At 41.1% G+C, this 18,479-nt stretch overlaps 1 protein-coding gene across 1 annotated transcript in view; it reads left to right on the forward strand.

Moving 5' to 3' along the window:
* The first annotated feature begins 4,048 nt into the window (after positions 1-4,048).
* The window catches only part of angpt1 (angiopoietin 1), a 54,871-nt gene continuing 40,440 nt past the window's right edge, over positions 4,049-18,479 (forward strand). The window contains exon 1 of the mRNA XM_061760814.1: positions 4,049-5,188. Coding sequence (XP_061616798.1) covers positions 4,811-5,188 — 378 coding nt within the window. The 5' untranslated portion in view covers positions 4,049-4,810. The remainder of the gene's footprint in view (positions 5,189-18,479) is intronic.

Below are 18,479 nucleotides of genomic sequence, written 5' to 3' on the forward strand. Positions count from 1 at the left end.
TTTTTTCAGTTTTAGACCAAAGGAGAGCACTGATGAAAAGATTTTCATTTTGTGACTGGTTTTCGGTAAAGATCTTGGATGTAGGTCAAACTGGCTGTATAAACAGGGGTCATATTTGTTTGTATAGTAACTGAATAAAATTGATTGAAAAGACCATTGCTAAAAGTCATTGCATGCTACTGGTGTGCTTGCTAGTGTGATGTTTAACATGTACACATTTTGTAATGATTGACCTATAGCAACATTTGCATAAAGTGGGAGTAACGGAACTGACCAATCCCTGGTATTGTATCAAATGATTTACATGTAACCTGGCTAATGGCTGGATTGAGAATGACTGAAAGGCCAGCCAATGGCAGCATTGAGTTTGAACATTAAGAGACTGTAAAAAGCCTTGACCTAAAGCGAAATGAGATTCACAGTGCAGTGGAAGAAAGTTGAATGAGGTAATAAAAGCCCGCAGAGTTTTACTCTTAAAAAAACTCAGCCAGATGCTTTTTTAGAAAATTCTTTTGGGAACAAATATGACGTACGGTCAATTTTGTCATACTTCTGCTGGCCTCTCATGGATGTGACAGACAAAACATTTAATTTAAATCTTTATAGTGGTGATGTGTAGTTTTAACTTAATCAATTCAGATTTTCCTGTTGGTTTCAATTATGTCCAAAAACTTACTTTGTTTCCCTGTTACTGGGGCCTAGATTTTCAAGCACCAGCAGAGTGCATCAAGCAAAGACAAGCACTCCAAGAGATATTTGCACATGCTTTGTGTCTTACACAGTCCGGGTATTCAGGGGGTTTTGTTATCTTGGGTCGCCCCCATGCATTCGTTCACACCAACCCTCGGCTCCCACACGGAGAACTTTTTTTTGCTGCCTCTCTGATATCACTGCACGCACATACTATAGAGCACACACGCAAAGATCATGCAGAGATGCACACGATGCAAGAGTGTACACAACATGCATTAAATTTGTACCATGTGCACATAAAAAATAGGAAACATACACATGGACGCAGATGTGTTGTTTGGGGTTTAAAATGGAATGTGAAAATTGTGTCAGAATTAAGCTAGCTGCGTCTCTTAAAATCAGCTGTTTCAATGGACTCCATAACAAAGCATGACTTTTGAGTTGGGCCCTGTCACCAGTCTGTTTCATTTATATGCTCCTTCTTCTGGCCTAAGGATGAACATGCATCTGGAGTACTGTCTGCTGTGCCAATATTGTTTGGTCATTCATTTACAGGAAAGCTCAAGAAAGAGTTCATCGGGCTGAATCATATGTGAGTAATTCAGTAGTGGGAAATCAGGTCCAGCATGGCTTTCACTGCTAGCCTACTCATTGTCAGAAGCATCCATCCATCCATTTTCTGAACCGCTTCTCCTCACAAGGTTCGCGGGCGTGCTGGAGCCTATCCCAGCTATCATCGGGCAGGAGGCGGGGTACACCCTGAACTGGTTGCCAGCAAATCGCAGGCACATACAAACAAGGTGCAGCAAATAGCAGGCACATACAAACAAACAACCATTCGCACTCACAGTGACACCTACGGGCAATTTAGAGTCTCCAATTAATGCATGTTTTTGGGATGTGGGAGGAAACCGGAGTGCCTGGAGAAAACCCACGCAGGCACGGGGAGAACATGCAAACTCCACACAGGCGGGGCCGAGGATTGAACCCCAGTCCTCAGAACTGTGAGGCTGAAGCTCTAACCAGTCGTCCACCGTGCTGCCTTGTCAGAAGCAATGACCTACATTTACAACCAAATTCTATTTTTTGTCATATAAAATTGTATGACTTTATTCCGAACAGTCTATTCTCTTAATTTTACAGCGTTTCTCTTGGCTGCACATCCTTCAGTATGTGTATGTGGATCTTGGATTTTTTTTTTGTCCAATCAGATTTCAGCTCTATGTGCAGCCATGTCAATGTTATCTGCTAAGGGCCTTCAGATACAGTAGTGCTGGTCGATGTAACTTAAAATGGGAGCGTTTCTTTAACCTACGAGATTTCCAATTCAATCTCAGAGGACCAGTTTGTTGGCACTTGATGACATCAAAACGTTTCTGTCCGCTAATTGGTTGGTCAGAATAAAGCCTGTTAAAGCCAACTTCAACTAACAAAGCAGCTATGTAGCGATATATTTAGCAAACAGCATCTCTGGTAAGTGTGATGTACAATGTATTTTTTCATGTTTTTGTCATGGGTGTGGCTCAGTAGGTAGAGTAGGTCGTCTCGTGATCAAAGTGTAGCTAGGTTGAATCCCGGCTCTCACTTTCTGCATGTTGAAGTGTCCTTGGGCAAGACACTGAACCCTAATTCGCTCTTCCAGCTCCTCCCCTCAGGTAGGTGCTACCGCACAATGCAAACTAAAGCTAGCAGACATTCCAACAGCTCGTTCCCTCTTGCCATTAACTTTTTAAACCGTTTACTTAGATTGAAACATGCTGCCATTTTTTGGTCTTGAGTTTGTTGTCACATTTCTGTCAGGCCAATTATACATTACTCCTGCACTCACTGTAGTCTCGCCGCCCTGCACTATTTGCATATCTATTGTTGACCAATACTGGCCACTCATTTGCCTGAGTAGCATCTGCACCATTTGCACAATCGACTGAGTCGTATCTGCAACATTTGCACAATCGACATTGTCCCAGATTATCGCTCTACTAGTCACGTTAAACTGCATACATTTCTTGAAGTCTCTCCGCCCTTTGCACAATGGTCATTGCACTGCACTCTTGCTCTATTAGAAGAAGAAGAAGAAGAAGAATCACCTTTTATTCTCATGAACATGCATGCATGCACATGAAATTTGTTCTCTGCATTTAACCCATCACAGTGAACATATACACATGTTAGTGGAACACACTGGAGCAGCGAGCAGCTGAAGCGCCCGGGGAGCATTTCAGGGTATTAGTGTCTTGCTCAAGGACACCACAGCCGTGAGTCCGGGGGATGTTGGCGGACGGTCCAGTTGGGGTCTTGAACCAAGGTCCCCCACAGTGGCAGGCGATGATCTTAACCATTGGGCCACGGTAATTAAAACTGCTCAAATTGCTTGAGGGCTCTGCACCTTTTTGTACAATTGTCAAAAATAAATAAATAAATAAATTGTACCAGCATTACCAGATCACTAGCAACCTTTCATTGCTCAGTGACTGTTTTTCTCAATGTCTTTATGTCACAAAAGTATTCTCTGTCAATTGACTGTCTGTTGTCGTATTAGAGCTCCAACTACCGGAGACAAATTCCTTGAGTGTTTTTGGACATACCTGGCAAAATAAAGATGATTCTGATTCTGATTTGGGCGCTGTGATAGTGTAGATAAAGCGCTATATAAGTGCAGTCCATTTACCATGTTATTATATTAATTCTGTACGCCTCTAGATGATGTACATGCTATAGTTGTGTGCTGTTGTATTGCCTTTTTGTATAGTATATCTATGATTGAGACTTGATAGTGGTGGTATTAAGAGGCGGATTAAGTTGGGTAAATCCCCACTGAAGGCCCAGGTATCAAATGCATGGCTCTTAATTGCAATAGGAGAATGGAAACAACGGCATATGCCAGTCACACTTACTAGGCTAGTCGAAATAGACAAAATTAGAGGCTGATGTCGCCGTACCACTGGATTGAGCAGGAACATGAGGTCAGTCATTCTTCTGTTCAGATTGCAATTCTTTGTTTTTAAATGTGGTTTATCTACAGTACAGTACTTTTACACAACACCTTTTTCTTCTCATCTAAACACAGTTGGCTGTGAGACAGGTAGGATTTACAATTAAATGGACACAATGTGAAGTTTTTTTTAGTAGAGTTCCACTATTCAATAAGAAAAAACAATATTAAAAAAAAATTATATATAAAATATGAAACCCCAATGCAAAGGAGGCACGGGAACTACAGTATATGGTGTTATTTTTCCTTGTGTGTAATGATAAAATAAACTCAATGATGTACAGTACTTTATTATGACACGTGTCAAAGAAGAAGATTATGATCTTTCTTTTCTTTAAAAGGCCACCATACCAAATGACATGTCCATTTATCCTCAAACAAGGTTCATGCAGAGCTTCTCGAAAAGCAGAGTAGTCAAATGAGAACAAATAATGTATACAAAAAAACATGTCTATAGATGTTTTTGGACAACACAGAGCCAAAAATGCAGTTCAGCAACATTAGCCTCCAGTTTGAGCGCTTGTAAACCGACCCTCACAGTGTAAGCACATCCTCTGTGCTGGGGTCCCTTATTGCCAGGCACACACACACACACAATACACACAAACTCATACATGCAACACACTCACATTCCTCCACAGGCTCTACAAGGGGCAGGCTCAGAGTGTGCTGGAAGCTTGGAACTGTTCTTCAGTGAGAGTATCTCTCACTCCCTGCAGTCGTTAAGCCAGAGAGCAGAAGGGGGAAAACAGAAAGGTGACCAGGGGAGGTCTAACAGCACCATCCCAGATTACCCAGCACCTATTTTAAAAGCGTTGATTGACTGATGCACAGTTTGCTTGCTGACTTTGGCTTACTTGGAAGAAGATCAAGATAACCAAGTTGTCACCCTGCATGAGATGTGCTCAACCTTTCTGGTCTTCACAGAAACTTAAAAGGAGCTATATAAGAACAGCAGACAACAGTGACTTTCAATGGTGGCCCTCCTATGTAAAGATGGATTGCATATATTTGAGACCAACAGTGTTCTTCACAGCCTCTTGATGCACATCAGAAGGAAACGTCCAGCCAAAACACCACCTAAACAAAAGAAGATAAAGGACTCCCATTGCCTGCAACGCTGATATGATGCTGTGCTACACTTTTGTGTATCACTTGCTGTCTTTGGCAGCAATTGTAATGATTGTGACCTGCGGCGGAGGCGAGCAGAGGAGGGGGGTCGACAGTAGTTCCAGCAGCACAGGTGGCGGCAGCAGCAACACCGGAGGAAGCGGCAGCAGACGATTCCATAAGATCCAACATGGCCAGTGCACCTACACCTTCATCCTACCTGAAGGAGGGGCAGCTGGGGAGGGTTCCTGCAGGGAGGCAAAAGGCGGTAGCCCACAGTATAATGCCAATTCCCTCCAAAGAGATGCACCGCCACCCGATCCGGACTTTCCCAAACAGAAGATCCAGCAGCTTGAACACATTATGGAGAATTACACGCAGTGGCTACAGAAGGTAAGGAGGTGTTCAGGTTAGGGGTGAAATGTTGCATCACTGCTAGACTTGGGCACATGTTCGTCACATGGAGGGACTAAAATAGAACAGCAAGGTTTGAGAAAGAAACTCATATCTTTAACTACCCTGGATGGATTTCCTTTGAATTGGCCTTGTTGGAGAGTGTTTGTTGAGATGTTTGTGTTCCCGTGGGTGTGTGGTCTCTGCACAGCGTCTGTTTGTGGCTTCGCTCGATTTCTTGTTTGGGTTTGAGGAATGAGGCTCTCTGGCTTATGCAGAGCACTGTTTGCTGTTTTCTTACAGTTTTCAAGAGTGTTTTGTGCTCTGGGGTCAGTTTTAGTGTGAAAAGTCAACGGGGAGGACCAGTTGCACAATGAGATTACAGTCTAGTAAGTCTAGTCAGAGAACTCCAGTAATAGGGTCAGTTTAAGCAATAGCTATCATATATCAATTGGCAATTGTTGTAAAACATTTACTGTTGCTGGTTTTGTGGAATCCTGTAGAACTAATGGATGAATGCAACGTGCCATGACGGTCATTTTGAGAACACAGATCTGAATTCGCTATTATACAAGACAGTTTTCAGTTGTCGTATTATTTGCTTCCACAGATATTTTTCTTCTCTTTTAACCTCTTTACACTTCAATGGGCCAGAAACTACGTCTACATCAAACGTCTTTGTTTTTGTTTTGTCAACAAGTAATTTGAATTCAAACAGTTCTACTAAGTCAGCCAGAGAGTAGAAGTAGTAGTTATACGTCAGTCAGCCCTTGTTCTCCACTGGGTTGTCTCTTTAATGGCAGGAAGTAAGAGAGAGCCTCAAGAGAGACACAGAGTTGGAGAAGACACAGTATGAAAATGCTTCCTTTATTTATTCAAGACAAACATGTGTGAGTATAAAACCCCCCAGATCGTCGTTAGACTAAAACAATAATCCAATACATGCTTTTTCAAGTGCGTAATATTCAAGTTATCAAAATTGATAAATGGGTGTTTCAATATTCCAATTGTTTTTTCATGACTAAAAGCAGAACTAAGGCATTTTTTTCCCACAGTACTGATGATGTTGGTCACCATTGACACCGTACATTTGTACAGGCAACCAAGTATGAGTACTTCTAGTACTGGTCAATTGGGGTTCTTTCTTGGCAAGCCAATACAATCATCTATATGGGTGACATAAACACTACTGATTGTTCATTGGTTCAGCACATTTGTCAACATTGCAACATTTGAGGATGCCAGGCAAGATATGGCTCAAATAAACACCTGTACCACGGTTAGCTTGTTGCTCTGCCTTAGTCAACATTGTACTCAACATTCATCACTTTGATTGCAGCAACCATTTTTTCCTGCTGCCCTCAGTCGACTCACGGATAAAATGTGCCTCCTTTCTGTGATCAGATGTATTTAAGTCATTCCTTTAGTGTTCCAGCATCTCTACAATGTTTAGGTTTTTTTGAAAGCCATTTTTCCATGCTAGCATGGAGGAGATGCAAACTACTGAAATGACCGTCCTTACAATAAGGATGTTGATGATAATGCGCTTATGTAATAAGAAAACATTGAAAATTGCGGCACGGTGGCCGACTGGTTAGAGCGTCAGCCTCACAGTTCTGAGGTGCGGGGTTCAATCCCCGTCCCCGCCTGTGTGGAGTTTGCATGTTCTCCCCGTGCCTGCGTGGGTTTTCTCCGGGCACTCCGGTTTCCTCCCACATCCCAAAAACATGCAATAATTGGAGACTCTAAATTGCCCGTAGGCATGACTGTGAGTGCGAATGGTTGTTAGTTTCTATGTGCCCTGCGATTGGCTGGCAACCAGTTGAGGGTGTACCCCGCCTCCTGCCCGATGACAGCTGGGATAGGCTCCAGCACGCCCGCGACCCTAGTGAGGAGAAGCGGCTCAGAAAATGGATGGATGGATGGATGAAAATTTCCATTTGAACAATATCTGTCTTCTGATAAAAGCACCATTTAGATCCAAAATGGTTAGTTGCTTAAAGCTAATGGTTTGTTTTATCTGCAAAACAAGAGACAGCACTTTAACCTGAGGCCAATCTGCATACAGACAAGACCTCATGGATTTGATAGATGACAAAAGAACCAAGGAATTCATCAACTACGGTCTATTTGCTAGCAAACACAACGTCGCAAAACTGTTTGACCTACACTGTAGCGCGCCTGCTTTCCATTTGCTCTTTAAAATGATTTTCACTCCTCGCATTAGAGGAAATAGCCATTTGTCAATATGTTACCATACGAGTGTTGGTCATAGTGTGTCATAGTGTGTCGGTTGAATTTGGAATTCAGGAGGTAGAGTGAGAGATGAGTCAAGCCTCCTGCGAATCTGTTTGGAAAAACACCACAAATATGTCCAATCTAAATAGATTGTGTTCAAAGGGATATCGTCTCAGAAGCGTAGTATTTTTGTAACATCTGGACAATTGCCTCTCATCTCGATTTAAGGTACTTACTATGTATGACAGTTGTCAAGGTTTTTTTTTTTTTTTTTTTTCCCATGGTTCATAGATTAGCTTGAAATTTCAGATCACAATACACAAACCCATACAGGAAGTGGTGCCCTGATTGAACACACACTTTTGATCTGGGTTTTCACTACTTGTCAGTTTGACATGTCAGTTTCAAATCCTGTGTGTTTATTCAAAAGCAGTCTGTCTGTCAAGAAAGGCCAGGGGTGAAATAACACCAGCTTTATCTTTATGTGGTGGACCCCATTATTCCAAGATAGTATAAGTGATACTATAAAAACACAAGGGTGGTGTTGGGCGAATGACAGATTGACTAATGAGTCCTCATTAGTGTATAAACCCTCAGATGCAAAAATGGAAGTATATGAGGACATCTGCTACCACGGCTAATACAACCACTCTTTCCTGAGTAGATTAGTATCACAATGGGCATTTATTACTTGACATTTTGGAATAGCATATCAAAGCTCTTCCATAAAAATATTTTAAAAAGTGCTGCACACATTTTATGTAGAACTCGCCAGTAGGCTCTGGAAATTCCGAATGTGGGTTAATAAAAGGTTTTTGAGAAACTCAGTTTTGTCGAAATTGATTCGATCACCCAAAAAAATGCACCAATTAAAAAACAAACAGTACAGTACAGTAGCCTAGTATCACTGAAAGTGCTTTAGTGCAATGTTCAATCATCATTTTATCACTGCATGTACTCAAATAAACAGAAATGTAGGAAAAATACACTTTAATAAGACATTCTTCCATTGGTATAGAGACCAAATAGTATAAATGTTTCAAATTTATAGCCATATTTGCATACCATGGCAAATACAGTATGCCTGCATTTATTTACACATGATGACACTATAGTGATAATTTTATAATACTACGGCTAATAAATGATGGCTTCTCTGGAAGATTTTGCATTAACAAAACTCTCCCCTATTGTTCAATTTTGTGCAATGTATGGTGAATAAATTTCAACACACTATTATAATACACATTACTATTGGCACACTGAGTGGGTTGAGAGGGGGAGCGTCTGGCTCTCCTGGGGGCGGAGGGGGACGGCGGGGGGGTGCGGTGGCGAGGCGTATGGGGTGGTGGGGGGTTTGGCTGGGTGGTGGCATTGGGTCCCTGCGAGTCCCACCGGGTGGCCAGTTGTCGGGGCGCCTCGGTGGGGCCGGCGGACTGCCCTGGGTTCCTCGGTGTGGGACGTGTCCCGTTCGCCGGGCTGCTCTCGGGTGGACCCCTGGGCCTGATCCCGCCCCTCGATTGATTGGGTGGGGTCCTCAGCCTCCGCGGTACGGCCACAGCAATTACAGGACAGTTCTATCAGTCTTTGTGCATGTAAAACGGTGTCAATTCACTTGCATGTTCTTCCGCAGGCACACACCCCCAGGACTCTTTCACTGGGTGCGTGGTCACGCACTTACTGTGACAAATAACTCATGAATATGCAAATCGCTTGTGTATCCCCTCACTCATTCTCTCGTCCTGTAGACTTTTATAATTTACATCATTAATTCCACCACACTTCAGTTGTACAGCCGGGTTCACGACCCTTGTCCTGCATGCTTCTTCTCCTGTCCTTGTCCTGTCCTTCCCTCACAGGGTGTAGCACCGCAGCCCCATGCAACACTCATATTTAATGTTTCATAGTTGTAGATAATGTAATGATTTACTTCTCTCATCCTGTTTACAATTAGTGCTTTGTCTTTTGTCTTTGTTTCTCTCTCCCTTCTAGAAACTTTGTTCTGTTCGAGTGATCAAGTCTGATTCTCAATAAACCTCAATTATAATTCTAAGAAACCACAGCGGAAGCTTAAAAACTCCACTGTGACAGTAAAACTGTTCTGGCATAAAAGGGATACAGATTTTCCATTTTGTTTCACCTAACAACCGAAGAGGACAAAAAGAAATAAAAAAATAAAATGTTTCAAATTTTTTTTTAAAGAAATTAAAAAAACTAATAAAATTACAAAAAACAGACACTGGGTGGCCAGTTAAAATAGACTAATTTAAACCCCCTCCAAAAATTGGTCATTGTTTTGCACGACAAAGGTCTTTTGGAGCCACACATTTAAAAATGTTAAATACTGAAGATGTCGTCAAGTGTGTTAAATCTTCCCTCTGGCCATGCGAGAGCACGTCACGACTAAAACAAAAATGTCTGACCACAATAGTGTTTGTAGTCCAAAAATATGAAAGTCGACTTTAGTTAGTTGCTGTCCTGTTAATTAGCCTGTAACATACAAGAGCAATTCAACTTAATGACACTTCATAGGGGGGTACATCAGGATGCAGTTAACATTTGTTTCATCAGACGAAAGATGAAGGGCCCCGTCAGTCTATCTATCTTAATCACAGCAGTATTTTTACTGCTTGTCTTGGAGAACACTGATGTGGCTCCAACCAGCCCTGATGAAAGAGATGGACAAAGGAGACTGTTCCAGATAGTTGCCTCGTGCCAGAGTTCTCGGCACACTGTGTGGGGTACAAAGAGAGTGTGATGCAGCAAACAGCTGTTGAGGAAGTATTTTAAGTCTGATCTCGCCTTCCTCAATGCAGGGGAGAGTATATGGACCCTGATAACATTCCTGCCTAGTCAAAAGGTGCCATGTGTTTGTCCAAGGATTACTTCCCCTGCCTGCCCACCAAGGGAAGAACCTCAGACAAGCTTGGCTCGGATCTCTCAGAGGGAACTGGTGACAGGAAACAATCTCTTTCACAGGTTGAACAATAAGAATAATAATAATAAAAAAAAAAAAAAACAACTATGCTGTAAATGGGCACATGAGCAGATATAGCAATAAAGCAACCACATAGATAACACCTGTGGAACATTTTCAATTGTGGTACTTGCAGGCTATTCTTAATCAGTGGAATAAGGATTTTTAACTATCTCACAATGGTGCTAAAAAACTATTCCAAGAGTTTGGTGTTCACTGTGTTCGGAATACCAGAAGTTCAGATGGAAAGAAAGAATTGTGCTTTTTCTCCAGGGCTCTCCCCATATTTGGGAAGTTTAATTTTGGGTGTTGTAATTGTGTGCGTGTTGACCAACAAAAACAAGATGTAAAGCTATAAAGCCAAATCATTTAGTGGTTCATATGTATAATGGTTTGACAGTAATTTAACAATTACTTAGCTTTTCTGTACGTGCATACACATGTATCTGTCTGCTAAATAGACAATCATTTTATTGTGTGTAGTGGTTCTCAAACGTCATAGCACTACAGATATGGATCACCATGAAAAAATATTGCGATCACGTACGCATTGCAGTTGCTTATTTGACTGATTAAGATGTAAGATGTTGCTTTGAATGCCTTCAGAAACAATCAAAACAGAAGTGACCACTCAGTGCATTTTTTTAAAATTACAGATACTCACTACACTTCTAACATTGCAACGATAATGACAATTTGGCAACGGTGGTCAATTAGCAAGCCAAACTTTGTCTCAGCGCTTGGGAGTGAAAGTAATAGATCTTCTCAGTCGAAAGTAGCTCGGACCAGGATTTCTTGAGAAGGACAGTCTGTGCCAAACTAAGCTGTTGCACAAAGAGAGGGGAGGGAAAGGGGGTGGGGATAGTGTCTTATCCCTGTGAAATTCCCATCATTCTGCCTCTCAACGAGCATGACGCGCTGCATAAACACTGATTTAAAATTTACACTGAAACATGAACAGCAACTTGTTTGTCTTCTATAGTGGGATGTCTACAACAAAGGGTGAATATGTTTCTTTACTTAATGCTATCAGAGGGCCACACAGTATGACTACAGAACCAAGAAGGAACCTTTCCAGTTGGGGGACAACTTCCTCTACTGTAGTTTATTTTCAGAAAAGATGTGGGCCAAAAATAACAATTGGATTAATTCGATAGACAAGGGCATTCTCAGAGGAATAAAAAGCTCTTCCTTCCTGACCCGACAAACAACTCATACAAAGGACACATGGAAATTGCTCTAGCACACTATAATAACATCTTGCAAAATGATGACCAAATGATTGTAAAGGTGGAGCTACAGCAATGTCATGCGCTAAATGGCATGCCGTTGTATGCTGTCATTTTGTAAACTTTACAATAATGTCTAGGTACTGCTCAGTAAATCATCCTGCTGGCGTTTGACTTGACAGCATGGTTTACATTTTGCAGCTGTAAAAAAAGCACGGCATACGCTCTCGAGCCCTCAATATACAGAATCACTCTCTTGGGTGTGCTCTCTATGGAGTTTATTTTGTTTGAACTCTGAAGCTCGTACATTTTCCTAAATGCGAGCGAGATGGCCATATTGCCATATTGTTCTACCAGTTTCATATTCTTCTGATCCAAACATGTCAGGTTCGATCTCCCAGTTTCGCAGCATCTTTTAAAGAAGTGACAAATGATCATGAGAGGCTTTTGCCTCTCGAGTGTAGATTTGGAAAATGATACCCCAACCTTCTCTGCAGTATTCTTTTCATTCTATTATTTTCTGCTGCTGAGCTCCTTTGTGATTTCTTTCTATCTAAGAAGGTACCAAAGTGGCATATGTTTACAGTCTCTTATATGCTTGGATTTTTCAGTCGTTCACTTGCCTTGAGATCTCCTTGAGTTTACATGAGAAGCCCCAGTCAAACAGCCATCAAAGGACAACTCACTATTATCTAGAATAGACGGTGTGTGTGTGGATCTGCTTCATCTTTCTTGAAGTGACATGGAAAACACATTTTAGTCTGTTGGCTACTGTACACCACACGTAGCCCATTCATTTCCTGGGAGTCCATTTTCTAAGTACTTTTAAGATCCAATAAACGCAGATATTTTCCATTTATAATGATCTGTAACTTCTGAATGATACATGCCTTTTTTTATTATTACAATTATAAAACTCTTCACATCTTGATTGTTTTATTTCTGTCCACTTACAGGACACAGGTGTTTGGCTTGGGAAGAGGTATTTTCTCTCCCGAGTTCTCGTATTTTTATATTGATTGTGCTGCATGGAAAAAAGATCAACATTGGGCTGTTTTCATTTAAAAAGATATTTGATTGTGAATGGAATGAGCCGAAACCTCCACATTAAACTAACAAACCTTTAACATACAACAGGAATTATTTTTAAAACTGTATTTTACTCTATTGTTGTGTTTGAATCTTTTTTTTTTTTTTTAATCCCAGAAATGAGAACAAAAGGCTCTTTCACAGATTGACCATAATATTATTCTGGGCAGCCAAGTGGAAGTCATTTCACCCAAAGTGATAAATTATAGTCAAGAGAGTTGCCAAATGCTCAAGGTTCGTGAATCGATCTGCCACTGCTACACCGCTGAGTGATTAGGAGCCAATATGAGATAACGTTTCTTAGATAGAACAAAACATTACAGTCAATCTTAACGCACAGTAAGAGGGGCAAGTAAAGTGGTTAAAGTTATCAAAGCCTGCCGCAAATCACAACTGACGATGAACTTTTCAATCACGAAACTGGCTGTATTTTTCTTTTAGAATCAAAATAGAACAGGTGATAGATAGTATTACACACCCACACCAGCCGCCGTTTATTTTTCAGAATTACAGTTTTTGCATTATTATTGTTTTGGATGTTTTAAAAGTATGCATCAGGATGCCTCCACTATTTCAACTTAATGAGGAGTTTTACTTCCAGCAAAGGATAATATTGAGAAAAAGTGCTTCTTATTGCTGATTCTGGCAAGGAGAGTGATTTATTAGACTTCAATGTGTTTTTCATTCTTTCTTATGGATTGCCTGTTTTACTATTTTTAAGTTTGCACAAAGCACTCCCATTTGATTCCCGTGTATCTAACAATGATCATTTCCAGTAAAGTAGGGAGAAAATTCCTCACGCCTCCCCAAATATTGCCTCCGAGGCTGAACGTCCCCGCAGCGTCTCCTTAACTCTCGTCGACACATGTGCTCCGAGTAGATGTCTTTGTCTGTCAACAGCAGACCTCTTTCCAGAGGCTCCATAGGGCAGAAGTGTTTCAGCTTCTTTTGGAGTTCATTCTGGTGGATTGAGGGTTGTTTTTACACAAAAGAATCACAATCAGCTGGCTGAAAGAGGTGGTAAATTTTGAAAGAAAAGCTTGTGGAGTCAGTTCAAGTTGTGTGAAATTGATGACATGGCTCTCGTGGAGATACAAAGCGAGACAGAGGGAGATATGGAGTGAGTGCACGATATTGGGCAGAAGATAAACTGTCTGGCTCCCCCACAGTGTAGACTGGATGGAATAGAAATGACTAATGGGCGACTCACTTGTTTTGGTTACAATCTCATTTTGTGTTTCTTAAAGCAACAGTGAGATACAATTGTTTCCTTTTTGCTCTCGAGCTCCCCCTAAATGTATGGAATGTAACTCATTAATACATATTGAAAGATGAAAAACTATAGCTGGTAACCTATTCTTTTCTGGAAAGTGTGCTGAAGCTAAGTGGCCATCTATCAACATCAAATAGAAATGCTGTCACAAACTATATCTTCTTGTATATATATATATATATATATGTATAATGTATTACTGTGCACTAGCGCAGTGGTTCTCAAAATGTGGTACAAGTACCACTAGTGGTACACGGGCCCCCTCTAGTGGTATGGTAAAGTATCACTAAATTAAATGTTCAAACTGTGCATTGTTACATTATTGAAGTATTTTTTTATGATTATTTTCCAATATTTAATTGTTAAACGTTCAGACTGTTACAGTGGCATACAATAATATTAAATATACCTTTTTAGAAATAAAATGTCTGCCTCATTTTTTTATTAACACTTAGGCCTACTACGCTACCTGTATTTTAATGCTGGTCATTATGGTGCTACTTGAAGAGTGATGTAATTTTTGGAGGTAGTACTTGGTGTAAAAAGTTCAAGAACCACTGCCCTAGAGCACAAAACAAGGTTCCTAAAGGCATGAAGAACCAAAACAAACCTTTGGCAAATAGATGTCATGCAAAAGACAGCGTCTCCTCACATTGATATGGTACATATACAATATCAGAAACCATAATAAAAGTAGGTGGCACGGTGGAGACTGGTTAGAGCGTCAGCCCCACAGTTCTGAGGTGCGGGGTTCAATGTTCTCCCCGTGCCTGCGTGGTTTTTCTCCGGGCACTCCGGTTTTCCTCCCACATCCCAAAAACATGCATGCTCTAAATTGCCCGTAGGTGTGAATGTGAGTGCGAATGGTTGTTTGTTCGTATGTCCCCTGCGATTGGCTGGCAACCGGTTCAGAGTGTACCCCGCCTCCTCCCCGATGATAGCTGGGATAGGCTCCAGCACGCCTGCGGCTCAGAAAATGGATGGATGGATAATAAAAGTAGTACTGACTGTTTGCAGAATAGCTTTTCAGGCATGAACCTTAATATCCAAAGGTTCTCAGTTTGAATCTCTGCCCTTTCCTGTGCTAAATTTGTATGTTCACTTTGTGCTTGTGTGGATTTTCTACGGGTACTCTTGTTTTCTTTCCCACATTCCAAAAATATTCATGCTAAATAGAAAGTCTAGATTGCCCATCGATGTGAATGTTCGTGAGAAAGGTAGTTTTTATGTATGTTCCCTGGCAACCAGTTTCAAGGTGTGACCTGGCAACCAGTCCATGGTGTGCCCTGCCTCTTATCCAAAGTCATATGGGAGAGGTGCCAACTCATTAGTAACCGTTAACAGGATTAGAAAATGGTCAGATGGATGGATGGAGTTCAGCCTAGGCAGAGACCTACGTGGTAATGAGATTCAAATTATGTACAGTCATTTGTTGTTTTAGCAAGGAAAAAAATCTATTCTAATAATAGCCTCAGACCATGAAACAGTACTGTAACTATTGAAAGAGACAAATGGACTGATTATGCTTCAACAAAACTTCACCCCTGTTAATTATTTTTACAGTAGCCAACAGATTAATACGTGTTTCTGTATCCCTGCCAGTTAGCTTGCAGGAATTTCCTCATAAATCTGTCAGTGATCAAATGAGGTGAGGCTTGCCTATGGTCTTGACTTTCACACCTGCAACACAAATGCTTCTTGATGTTTATTGAACATGACATGTCTGCAGCACAGCCAGAAGGGAGAGCGTAATCCTTGTGTAAATCGTAGCGTGTGTGTGTGTGTGTGTGTGTGTGCATCTGTCGAGATGATCCTGCGTCACACTTCTGTCCATTTCAGCATATGTGTATGTGGAGGACTGTTTGACATACATGAGCCTGTGTTTGGATAAATTAATCTTCAGTTTAAGTGATGGCCTGCTCAGTATCAAATAGGACGCTCTTCTTCGTGTTATGGCAGTCACAAACTTATAAGAGCCTGTGACAATTGGCGAGAGGCTGTCAAACATCACAATATAGCTACACGATGATCAAGTGTCTAAATGGAAGTATCTAAAAGAACGAAAGCAGAGGGAATGAGATATTAGACACATTTGTTCTATTGTGAATATACTACTGTAGAGTGGATGAATTACGTGTAAGATGTACAAAATAAAACATCTGTAAAATCTGAGATTTTGTGCCTGTACTTAAAATGTTAATCATGAAAATTTTCAAAAGCAGCTATAATTTGATGACACATTTTCTCCTGGATTACAATGACACATTTCGGAATTATATTATGTAATCTCATTACATGTAATTAGTTACTCCCCAACACTGGTGTTATACTTGAGTAACCTCCCGGTCAGTTCCGTTGTATGCTAACCTAAAATGAGCTTAGCGTTACCTGGCTCCTTACCAAACATGTAATTACGCGACAAAGCCTCTTCCCCAAGGTAAAACAGCATCGGTTTGTCTTGTACGACTCAATAGCGCCGTGAAACGATCATGGCCGACAACGTCTCTAAGCAAATTAGGTACATAGCCTTGCCTTTGGATTTGTTGAACAGATAAACTGCTCTTGATGATATTTGTGTGATGGAGAAGACCGGGTGGAAGCGTTACTAAGCGATGTCTGCCATCTAGTGGTGAATGGTGCAATTACGACTTAAAACTGATCAGGTATATTAGTGGAATTATTTGTTTTTTTCCTATTAATCGAGGGGCCACTCAGAGTGTAGATGCTTGCCACATGCCCTTTTGAGACTATGTCCTGTAGAGGCCAGTGATGTGCATTTACATTTTTTGCCAACTATCAAACACTTCAAAAAGATGATGTTCTAGCTTTTTGTCGGCTCAGAATGCTAAAGCTAAACGCAATACCAACAACAAAGCAATGTGCTTTCTGTATTCATCCCCTTCAATCTACTGTAATCACCATTCCATCGTCATATAAACGGTCAAAACCGTCCACCCATCTATTTTCTATAGTGCTGTTCAGGGTCGCAGGGAACTGGAGCCTATCCGAGCTGATTCTGGGTGAAAGGCGGACTACAACCTGGACTGGTCGCTTGTCAGTCGCAGGGCACATATTGCATGCCGGTTGTGACTTGGAAACGTCGTATGTCACAACCGTCATAAACCGAGGACCCTCTGCCTCACAAAAGAGTTAGCCACTGACATGAAGGTTGACTGCATTTGCATCAATCTTTTATTGAAGGTCAGACAAAGTTTCGGTGTAAGTGTTTCCAATCCTGAAGCTCGATAGTAACACAATAGTGGCCATGCATGAGCTGCACATTATCGTTCACAGCGGAATCTATTATCCTCTTTTACTGGCATAGTTGAACCCCAGGTCACACTAAAGCGGTTCCATGTGGTGATGTTAGTCAGGCTACTGCACCTCATCTTCCTATTCATCTTGTCTGTTTAGTCTTGAGTAGCGCATCATTTAGAGGAAATTCAGCTACACGTGATAACACATTTCGCATAGTTTTTATGTGCTGCCATTGGTACTGTACTTAAAAAAAAATAAAAAATCATCATACTGCTAAGACTATGGTTCTTCCTTAAACAAGACAGTTGAGTTGAAAATGACTTGTGAGTAACATCATCTGGGCTGCATGTGATAACCCGTGAGTCTGGTGAGTTCAGTAAAGCAGACGTTATAAGAGAGATGTATTATTTAGAGAGACAGGAGGAGAAAGTGAGAAAACACGGGCTTGAATGGCAGCTCAACGTGGATATATCTCCTTTTGCGATTGCACGCAACAACAAAGATGGGTCTATAAATCCTGGAAAGCGTGCTAAATAGGATGTTGGGATGAAAATTAAACACAAATGTGACAGAAGGTTCCGTCCATTAATTTTGATTAGAGGAGACACCCAGCTTTATAGTGTTTCAACACACACACACACACAGAGATAGTGTAATAGCATGAAAGGAGCTCAACTGAAAATTATTCTTATGTGGGACAGCCAAATAGAAAAATGTCCAAAGGCTAGATAAAAGAAACACACACACTCACAGAGCCCAAGAACAGTTTTTTCTTCTCTAGGAAATTGCAGTGTTTGGGTCATGACTATGACCTTTTGCATCTATTTCTACACACCTCTGGACAGAAGAATTTTCTGCTCAGATATTAAGAGTGTACAGTACAGAGGAATGTTCTTTGAAATGTAATATTTGGAAATAAGCACACAATCTGTAGGCAGTAGCTTCAGTGTATGTTAGTCTGAGGGCAACTGTCATTGTCTGTACTAAATGACACAAGAAAGCCATCATCAGGCACATTCCTGACCCAATGTGTCCCACAGGAATGATTCCCATACTGCGTCACACATCTAAATCTTTCTTAAGCTTCCCCACTCTCTATTACCATTTCAAGATGAAGAAATGGGTCTTAGTTTGTTGTTGTTTGATTTTAGATGCCTTCCCATGTCTTGGGCTCCTTCTCTCCCATATGATCATCCAAAGTACGTGGAGAGCTTGACTGTAACTGGA

The sequence above is a fragment of the Phyllopteryx taeniolatus genome, chromosome 21 (assembly GCF_024500385.1).
Source record: "Phyllopteryx taeniolatus isolate TA_2022b chromosome 21, UOR_Ptae_1.2, whole genome shotgun sequence".
Taxonomy (NCBI): domain Eukaryota; kingdom Metazoa; phylum Chordata; class Actinopteri; order Syngnathiformes; family Syngnathidae; genus Phyllopteryx; species Phyllopteryx taeniolatus.